We start from the raw sequence: 10,147 nt of genomic DNA on the forward strand, positions 1-10,147 counted from the left end.
GTAGCTGGCTCGCCCTGCTACAGCAGCTAAGTACACGCCTGACCCTTGGCTTTCCCTCCACAGTCGTGAGCCACCCGTCACTACCGCAAACATCTTGTCCTCCCCCAAGGAAGTACCCCGAGTAGCCGGGAAACCAGCGGAGCTCCCCTCCTGGAAGGAAAACTCTTTCGCAGAAGCCCCAGCCGGTTTCCGGATCCTCACGTTTCATTGGCCAGGACGGAGTCACATGTCCACCCCTAACGCCAATCGGGGGCAATAGAGAGTAGGCGTGCCCTAACGGGCTGCAGCCAATCCTAACCCAGCGCCTCGTGGAGGAGGGAGGCGGGGCTAACCCTGGACGGGCCGCTGCCCCAGACCTGCAGCCCCGAGCGGGGCGGGGGGAAAGGGCGGCCGGGGACCCCAGAGAATGATGGTCTGCAGTGAGAAAGAGGGGTGAAGCGGATGGCAGGGAGGGGAAAGAGACCCTCGGGGCTCCAGCTCCCCTTTCCAGTCCGTCCCAGGGCTTCAGCCCCTCCCCAGCCCTGGGCTGGCCTGTTGGCTTACCCAAGAACCCCCCCAAACGACAGAAGTGGATGGTCTCACGGTTGTGGAGGCCGAAGCCTGAAATCCAGGTGTCAGAGCGCTCCCTCTGAAGCCTGGAGGCGAGGAGCCTTCCTCCCCAATTCCCAGCTGCCAGTGGTTGGTGGGCAATCCTTGACCTGCCACCTGGGTGGCCACGTGGCTTTCTCCCCTGGGTGTCTGGGCCTCTCCTCTCCGGATGTGGACAGCGGGCATGTTGGGTTAAAGACCCACCGTACCCTACTGTGACCTCATCTAAACTGCCTACATCGGCAGCCATTCTATTTCCAAAGAAGGTCACAGGCACGGGTCCCGGTGTTAGGACTTCAACATCTCTTTTTGGGAGCACCCAATTCAGCCCTTAACAGGTTGTGTGAGACTCCCTCGTAGAACAAATGGACTTTTTGCATTACCTAAACCCGGAGATTTTTCTGTAGTTTATAACCAAAGAGTCCTTCCAATACAGGATTCTGATAGGGGTTCAAACTGGTCCAAAGAAACAGGTGTCGCGCATCACCTCCTTACCTAAGCCTCCTTGTTTCCGGAAGCAACTCAGAGAAGCTTACATAATCACCAGAGGGCAGTTTTCTCTCTTTCGAACCAAAGTCCTTCTTCAGAAGAAGGTCTTGTGTAACTCTGAATACAGAGGGTTTGCTTGCAAAGTTAGAGAGCCAGCATGGGAAATTTCCAATGCCATTGGGTATTTGTACTTCCTCCTAGTCCCTGCCTGCTTTCTGGACATTGACTTTTTAAAAATCATTTAGGTGTGTTTGTTTGTTTTGGGAGAGACAGACAGAGAGAGAGAAAGAAAATCCCAAGCAGGCTCTGCACTCTCAGCGTGGAGCCCAATGCAGAGCTCGAACCCACGAACCGTGAGATCATGACCTGAGCTGAAATCAAGAGTCGGGTTTTATTTTGGGGGCGCCTGGGTGGCTCAGTCGGTTCAGCGTCCAACTCTTGATTTGGGGCTCGGATCGTGATTCCAGGGTCGTGGGACTGAGCCCCAGGTTGGGCTCTGTGCTGACCATAGAGCCTGCTTGGGAGTCTCTCTCTCTCCCTCTGTCCCCCTCCCCTGCTCTCTTTCTAAAATAAAATTTTTAAAAATTAAGATTTTATTTTTAAGTAATCTCTACACCCAACGTGGGACTCGAACTCACAACCCCAAGATCAAGAGTGGCACGTTCTTCTGAGCCAGCCAGGTGCCCCTGGACATGGATAGTCTTAATATTCAGAACCTACAACCAATTGTACACCCTCATCTGACCAAGCCCCCTCCAAGGATTCTGACTTTTCAGAGCTGGGACAGCCTCCTCTTTGTGACTCTGGAAACACTGCCGCATCCCAATCAGGCTGTACTTGATTTTGTCTTTGCTGCGGGGGGCGGGGTGGGGGGGTGACAGTTACAGCATGACCTTGACTCGCTCATTCCAAATTTGGAGGGCTTGTGAGAGCTAGTGAAATTTTCTAATTAGTGTTTTTCCTTTTTTTTTTTAAGTTTATTTCTTTTTGAGAGAGAGAGAGCATGCACATGTGAGCAGGGGAGGGGCAGAGGGAGAGGAAGAGAGAGAGAATCCCAAGCAGGCTCCATGCTGTCAGGGCAGAGCCCAAAGCGGGGCTCAATCTCAAGAACCGTGAGATCGTGACCTGACCCGAGATCAAGAGTCGAGCCCTCAACCGATTGACCCCCCCCCCAGGTGCCCCCTCACTAGTATTCTTCAATGTCATATGTTTGTTGGTCTTTCTTAATTAAAAAAAAAAAAAATGCTTTATGCAGTTAGAAAATCCAAGCGGTGCAGAAAGACATTAACTGAAAAGAGGCACCCGGGTGGCTCAGTCCATTAAGCCTCAGACTCTTTTTTGCAATATATTTGCAATATTATTGGTGTTGTTTTAATGTTCTGTGCGTTTGGCCGCCCTGGGTCGCAGCATTTGGTGCCCGCAGAACCAGCTGGGTACCGATGCTCCTTATGTAACCTCTTCCACCCTGGGCAGTGCCCTCTGGACCCCATCACTTCCTGCTGTCCTCAGAGCACTTCCTACCAAGACCCCTCTGGCTCCAGCCTGATGATTTTCAAGTGACACGGGCAGGGAGGAGTGGAAGCGGGCTGCCTCCCCAGAGCTAAACTTGGCCCTTCCCATACCTTCCCTTTGACACCACCCTCTTTGACTTTAATTAATACTAATTGAAATCCTCCTGGAACACCTGGGTGGCTCAGTCGGTTAAGCGTCCGACTTCGGCTCAGGTCATGATCTCACAGTTCGCGGGTTCGAGCCCCGCAGCGGGCTCTGTGCCGACAGCTCAGAGCCCGGAGCCCGCTTCGGATTCTGTGTCTCCCTCTCTCTCTGCCCCTCCCCTGCTCATGCTCTGTCTCTCTCCCTCTGAAAAAAAATGAAATAGGGTAAATAAACATTAAAAAATATTTAAAAAATAAAGAAATCCTCCTATGTGCAGGCAGGTTTCTCGGCGGAGGGAATCTAGCAATCAATGGATCCTGCCCTCTCTTTTCGTGGGAATCCTTAGTGAGATGTTGGCTCTTTGTGGCTGAGATGGTGAGCTAGATCGATCGCAAAAACAGCAATCTCCACCCATCACGGTTATCTGTCCTCTCTACGATAGAATTTGCAGCTCCTTCAATCAAAAGCCCTATTTCCCACCTCCTTGAACGTGGGCTGCCTTGTGATCTACTTTGGCCAATAGCCTGAAACAGAAGTGATGCTTCGGTTCCAGAACTGAGAGTCCAGAGTTCTTGTACTCTTCCGCTTACTCTCTTAAAGCCAGCCCAAACACTGTGCCAAGAAGCCCAGACCAGCCTAACACGATCCAGACGTCCATGCTGTCCCAGCCCAGAGCCAACCAAATGTCAGACATGGGAGTGAGGCTATCCTAGTCCAGCCAGCTCCCAGCCAACCCACCAGCTGACCACTAATGCGTGGGCGACTCTGGCCAGACCAGAAACCATCCAGCTGACCTCTAGACTCACGAGCTATAATAAATGTTTATTGTTTTAAGCTACTGAGCATTGGGATGGATGTTACACAGCAATAGCTAACCAATACACCTGGACATCTAAGCAACATTTCCCCAACTCTGGGCTCTTCAAAGAAATTAAATAATTGCCTTTTTTTTTAATCACCCTAGGTTTATGCAGCTTTTAAGCAAGAGAAAAGAATTGAACTCAACTGTATGTAAAAAGGAAATGCCATTTTATGATAACATAGGACTCTCCAAGGCCTCACCTAACTTTCTCCATTTTGCTATTTTAAGATTGTTGAAGGGGCACCTGGGTGGCTCAGTTCGTTGAGCGTCCGACTTCAGCTCAGGTCATGATCTCACAGTCCGTGAGTTCAAGTCCCACTTTGGGCTCTGTGCTGACGGCTCGGAGCCTGGAGCCTGCTTCGGATTCTGTGTCTCCCTCTCTCTCTGCCCCTTTCCCGCTCTCTCTCTCAGAAATAAACATCGAAAAGAAAAAGAAAAAAAAAGATTGGGGCACCTGGGTGGCTCAGTCGGTTAAGCATCCAACTTCGGCTCAGATCATGATCCCACTGTCCCCGGGTTCGAGCCACACATCAGGCTCCGTGCTGACAGCTCAGAGCCTGGAGCCTGTTTCGGATTCTATGTCTCTCTCTCTCTCTCTCTCTCTCTCTCCCCCCCTCCCCCACTGGTGCTCAGTCTCTGTCTCTGTCTCTCTCTCAAAAATAAACAAGTTTTAACAATTAAAAAAGAAAGTTTGCTGAAAATCAGGCAATAAGAAATACATATGGCTTCACGAAACAATATACTGTGAAATTCTAGGATCGGCGAAACCAATCAATAGAGAAAAAAAGCAGATCATAAATATTAGCACCCGGAGATAAAGGAAGCAGGCTCGGGGCGTAAGGAAACTTTGGGCTGACGGACATTGTTTGGATTGCGTGGACGTTACTGAGGTATTTACACGTTTCAGAAGTCATCTCCACTCCTTAAGTGGGTGTGTTATGTCGTGTGAGGATTATATCTCGAGAAGGTTGATTTTTAAGGTTTAACACAAAAACTTACGTCAGCAAAGCTGTGGAGAAAGAGGACCGTCGTGCCCTGTTGGTGGGCATGTGGATCGGTGCAGGCCACCGTGGAAAATAGGATGACGGTTGCCCCAAAGATTCAAAATAGAACGACCACGTGATCCGTCAGTGTCACCTCTGGGCATATACCCAAAGGAAATGAAAACAAAGTACGAAAGAGATATCCGCACCCCCATATTCACCGCAGCATTCGTCACAATAACCAAGATATGGACACAGCCTGCCTGTTCGTCAACGGATGAACGGATAGAGATGTGGTGTAGACAATACAACGGAACCGTGTTCAGCCGTGAGAAAGAAGGGAAGCCTACCGTTCGCAACAATAGGGATAGACCCTGGGGGCGTTCCGCCAAAGTGAAATGAACCAGAGAAAAGGCGGATACCGCATGGTACCGTTTACATGTGGAATCAAAAAACAAAACGAAAAGGTCAAATTCATAGAAACAGAGAGTAGGCTGGTGGGGCTGGGGAGTGAGGTGGTTGGTAGGGAGAGGTTGGGTAAAGGGTACAAAGTTGTAGCTACGGGATGAGTGAGGTCTGAGGATCTCACGGTCGCTAGTCGTGAACACTATCCTATAATTGGGATTTACCGAGAGAGTAGGATTCGCATGTTCTCGCGTGCGCGCGCACACACACACGCGCGCGCGCGCGCGCGATGGATCCACGAGGGGATTAACCACACGGGGGACCCTTTCACAGTGTATACGAACATCAAATCGCAATGATGCACACCTCAAACACCTTGCAGTTTGGTGGGTCGATTATACCTCAGTAAAGCTGAAATTAAAACAAACAAACAAACACCTGAAGGAAGTCTAGATGGTCTTTTGAACACCAAGGAGGGTAACATTCAAAATGGTGGCAGTGACCCAAACTCCCAGGGCTCAGTCCTGTCCCATGGGGTCCTATCAGGGGTCTCAGGGGAAGGCCCCCTCCCACTCCCTGCAGCTTGGTGGCCGGGTGGCCCGCGGGCAGCGCTCGGCCACCGCGCTAGCCGGCCACGCCCAGGCGGGCCTCGCACACCCAGCGGTAGGGTCTTTGGCAGACATCATCGTTCCAGCCGTCGGGGTAGAAGTGGGCACAGTCCTCGCCCCCGCCCAGCCCGTGCCCATGCCAGTCGTCCGGCTGGCCCGGCCTCCAGTTCCTGCAGAGAGAGGACAATGGCCAGAGGGCCCAGAACCCAGGCTCGGGGACAAGGGACGGAGGGTCAGACCCCGGAGGGGCAGGAGCTGAAGGGGGCAGAGGGGCACAGAAAGCCCGGCCGCACTCACTTGAAGTTGGTCTCATAGTCCGTCCCATCCACCCATTTCCAGGCTCCTTCGGCATCACTGAGGCCCATCCAGGCGTGTAAGGAGCCTATATGTTCCTGCACAAAGTTCTGGGGCGACAGAAGGGCAAGGGTGACTTCTCTCCAGCCCAGCCAACTCCCTGGACTCGCAGTTCTGAACTTGACGTGTCCATTCAGCCCATTGGGGGACACTGGGGACGGTCACCCCGATGCCCCCGGCCAATGAAACTTCTGGGAGCGGCTCGGCAGGTGACAGAGCTCAACCAAGCCCCCTCGGGGGTTCCGACGGCCCGGCGGAGGTTGAGAACCGCTGCCCTCAAGGGGACCCCGGCACCGAGGCGCTCACCTCCTCCTCCCTGGAGTTGACGACCACCAGGTGCGCGTTCTCCAGCCGGCAGTGTTTCTCGGCCTCCGGCCAGGTCTTCCCGGAGCGCGAGAACCAGTAGCAGCTGCCCTCGAACTCCAGCCAGTTGACCGGGCAGCACGTACTTTGAGAGCCTGAGGGGCGGGGAGGTTCTGAGATGCCACCCAGGGGTGGGGGTGGGGGGACGAGCAGGAAATGGGGCGCAGCACCCCCACGCCCCTCACCGTTGCTCTTGAGAGCGGCCACCTGGCAGGTCAGGGTCCTCAGGTCCTTGGCCAGCTGCTGGACTCGAGCGAGGGTATCGGAATGATCTGGGACACACACACAGGTGGGCAGCGGGGGCAGCGCCTGGGGGGGCTCAGCGAGCCCCCGGAAGCCAGGCGTCCCCGCGCGGGCCAGCCTAGGGACCTCTGCGCCCTGTCCCGCGTGCGCGCCACGCCCCGGTGACGGGGACAGGGCCCCCACCTGCTTGCAGCTGCCGCTGGTCCTTCTCCAGCTTGCTCTCCAGGGCGAACACCTTGTCGTTCAGGCTGCGGGCTGCAGGGCAGGGGGTCAGCACCGAGGCCGCTCCCCCCACCCCCACCCCCACCCCTCCCCCGGGGGGGGGCCGCGGCTTCTCACCTGCTTGCAGCTCCTGCTTGTGATTTTCCACCTCGGCTTTCAGAGACGTTGTCGTTTCTTGCAAACTGCCGCCTGGAGGACACGTTGGGGGGGAGGACTCGGTGCTCGGGACCCCCTCCCCCACCCCCACCCCCACCCCCGCCCCCATGGAGCCCCTTCCGTGTGCCAGGCTCACCCTGGGCGTTCAGGGCCTGGAGCTTGGCCACAGTGCTTGAGGTGAAGTTGCTGAAAGTGCCTCCCAGGGTCACCAGGTCCCTCTGACACTTGGAATCTGATGGGGAGGGGACAAAGCATGCTGGGGTTTATCAGGCCCTCTGTGAGCCGGCAGCCAGCGGGCTCACCGCGCGCATTGTCCCGCCGTCTCCTCACATGACCCAACCCAGAGGGACGGGCGCTATCGTTATCCGGTGTCCCGGTCTGGAGGGGTTAGGCCACTGGGCTACTCGGCCAACCGCACCAAGTGACAGAGCCAGCGGCCACCCTACCCGCCACCACCCCACCCCCACCCCCGTGAGCTCTCTCCTCCCTGCCCACGCCGCTCCCCTCACTCTGGGATCCGATCACACAGATGCCAACCAGCAGGAGGAGGCTGATGCCCAGGGAGAGCAGGAAGGGCCGGGGGCCAGAGCAGAGCTGCTGCAGGTGGTGGAGAGGCGGAGGCGGCCCTGCGAGGGGAGAGGGCGTCAGGGCGGGACAGGGAGGAGGAGAGGGCCCAGGGACACCAGTCAGGGATGAGGGCTGTCGCGGGTAATGCTGGGAGGCCGAGGCAGGACATGTGGGGCCGGGTGCCCCAGGCCTCTGACCCCTCAGGGACCAGCCCAAGCCCTCAGTCACCTGGGCCCCTCACGCCTCCGTGGGGACGCACGGACACAAGGACCCGCAGATGGAGGGGGACGGTGATGGGCAAGAGGCTATCAGAGTTGGGGGAGGGGCAGAAGGACCCAGAGGCTGGGGCCGGCCCCCCTCGGGATGGGGGCCCCCCTGCAGCCCACACACGGTAGGGGTGCAGGTATGACAGCAGAAACCCTCTACCCCTGAAGCGTGTATTGAAGGAGGGAACATTTCCCCATCCCTCTCACCGTTTCTAGACCCCTGGCTTTGCTTCTCTGTCTCCGAATGCTGTAACTTTTCATACTGTATAGACATGTTTGGACCAACGCTGGGGCTACCGGGGCTGAGAGGGAAGCAGGGCCAGGGGGCCAGGTTGGAGCTGGGGCGAAGCGGGGAGGCTGGGACTCGGTGGGAGCCCAGGTCAGGCCCAGAGTCCAAGGAAGAGGTGAACTCAGGTTGAGGGCGCGCCCGGGGTCGGAGAGAGGCTTGGGCCTGGTTCTGGGTTTGTGGGCGAGGTTGGACGTGGGGTCGGGACTGGGGGTCGGGCGGGGTTGCGTTGAGCTGGGGATGGAAGGAGGTAAAGTAGGAGCTAAATGCAGCACTGGCTGGCACCGAGGGGCACGTCCTGCCGGCTGGGGTCGGGGATGTGGCTGAGCCTACGCCTGGTGCTGAAGCTGGAAACAGAGTCGGGGTCAACTTTGGGAAGGGGCTGGTGTTAAGATTCCAGTTGATTCTGAGGTCCAAGCTGGGGCTGGGGCTTAAGGGGAAGCTGGGGTTAGTACCGCGGTTAGGGCCGCGGTGGGTGGGGGCTGGAACGGGGCTGAGTCTGCCTGAGATTCGGGCCCCCCATACTTCAAGCCCAACCCAGGGAAGGGCATAGAGTGTAAAACCTCCCCTCGGCCACTGAATCCCCAAGCTGTCCCTTACCATTTCTTGGTCTCCCCTAAGTGCCAGGCTGGTTACCTGCGTCTGGAACTCCTTGCGCAGCAATGGCCAGAGTTGGAAGACACGAGATCCTGGAGATCCCGAGTGGGGGTCACCTACGCGACCAGAGTCCTGCCGGTGTCCGTGTGCCAAAGCCCAGGAGGCTCTAAGCTGGGATCTCCCGTTTCCCCGACTGGAGCGGGGAAGGGATCGGAAGGCTTGCGCGAGGAAGGGGCTGGATACGGGGCAGGTCCGCTCTCCTCCTCCTCTGGGGTGTATCTACTCCCTGTCCCCTCCTCTTAAGCCCCCCTGACTTCCTCATTTTTGCCATTCGGGAGAGGGGAGCCAGACCAGAAGGTCCAAAGGCCAGTGTGTCGGTTCTCCTCGCCCACGCCCCCTTTCGCTTCCTTCATCTAAAGTTCCCAGAACCCGTCTCCATCAGTGTGCAGCTGGGTCCAGAGGAGCGCATCTCTGGTCTTGCTCAATCTCACCAAGTCCTGGCATGTGAGCTTCCCCTGGGGCACCCCCCCCCCCCCAGGGAGGGAAGAAGACACGGCAGAGTGGGGTTTCCTGACTGCAAAGGGAGGAAGGAGGCAGGAAAGGGAAATCTTACCGAGCGTCGAATCTGTAACAGGGGACTGTGCCAGAGGCGTGCCAGACATTAACCGTTCCGATCCCACAAGAATCTTGGGGAGGAGCTTTGGATGGCGGACTGAGGCTCAGAGCCGGGCCGTGGGCTTCCCAAGTTCATGGGTGTGCTGAGTGCACGGGCCCAGAATTGGAGACCACCCTGGCCTGGCCATCTTCAAGAAAGGGAACTGGATTGAATCCCATCACCTGTAAATGTCATCGCCACACACGGTGTGAATTCACACTCACAGTCTTTTCTTTTTCTTTTCTTTCTCTTTATTTGCTTAATGTTTATTTTTGAGAGAGAGCGTGCGAGCAAGTGGGGGAGGGGCAGAGAGAGAGGGAGACACAGAATCCGAAGCAGGCTCTGGGCTCCGAGCTGTCAGCCCAGAGCCCTACTCCGGGCTTGAACTCACAGACCGTGAGATCGTGACCTGAGCCGAAGCCAGACACTTAATCGACTGAGCCCCCCAGGCGCCCCGAGATAGGGTCAATTTTTATTAAGGCCATCAAGAGGAGGGTGTCAAGAAAGGCCTTACTGGGAAGGTGATATATGAGCAATGGTCTCCAGGAGGTGAGGGAGCAAGTTATGAGGAGCCCCAGGAGGAACAGGGCTCCAAACGGAAGGCACAGCAGGTACAAAGGGTGGAAGAATGTCTAGGGTGCACAAGGATTCTCCATTCGCCAGACTTTTTATGGAGACATGAGCTAGAGAGAAGAGGAGTAGATGAGTCACAGAGGGAGGAGGGAGGCCGCCAATTCATTAGGGCACTTAGGCTGTTGTTAAGCGTTTGTTTTTGCTCCAAGTTGGAGGGGCAGACTTTGGAGGGGTCGGAGCAGAGGAGGGAGTGACCCGCCTTGTATGTGAACTC

At 56.2% G+C, this 10,147-nt stretch overlaps 1 protein-coding gene across 1 annotated transcript; it reads right to left on the reverse strand.

Annotated features, from left to right (window-relative positions):
* Positions 1–5,426: 5,426 nt before the first annotated feature.
* Positions 5,427–9,125, reverse strand: LOC125151621 (C-type lectin domain family 10 member A-like). Its single transcript, XM_047832894.1, has 10 exons — positions 8,685–9,125; positions 7,970–8,064; positions 7,439–7,555; positions 7,066–7,161; positions 6,891–6,962; positions 6,735–6,806; positions 6,494–6,580; positions 6,252–6,403; positions 5,889–5,995; positions 5,427–5,761 (listed from the first exon to the last, which is right to left on the reverse strand). The coding sequence occupies exons 2-10, from the start codon at positions 8,034–8,036 to the stop codon at positions 5,608–5,610; spliced, it is 924 nt and encodes a 307-aa protein (XP_047688850.1). The 5' UTR covers positions 8,037–8,064; positions 8,685–9,125; the 3' UTR covers positions 5,427–5,607.
* Positions 9,126–10,147: the final 1,022 nt, after the last annotated feature.

The sequence above is a fragment of the Prionailurus viverrinus genome, chromosome E1 (genome assembly GCF_022837055.1).
Source record: "Prionailurus viverrinus isolate Anna chromosome E1, UM_Priviv_1.0, whole genome shotgun sequence".
Lineage (NCBI taxonomy): Eukaryota > Metazoa > Chordata > Mammalia > Carnivora > Felidae > Prionailurus > Prionailurus viverrinus.

Excerpts from the sequence above, each read along its gene's own strand:
- LOC125151621 (XM_047832894.1), bottom strand. The coding sequence starts at position 8,036 with ATGTCTATACAGTATGAAAAGTTACAGCATTCGGAGACAGAGAAGCAA. Across the intron at positions 7,162-7,438 it reads CTGTGTGATCGGATCCCAGA|ATTCCAAGTGTCAGAGGGAC; the intron begins GTGAGGGGAGCG and ends CCTCCCCATCAG. Across the intron at positions 5,762-5,888 it reads GACTATGAGACCAACTTCAA|GAACTGGAGGCCGGGCCAGC; the intron begins GTGAGTGCGGCC and ends CTCTCTCTGCAG.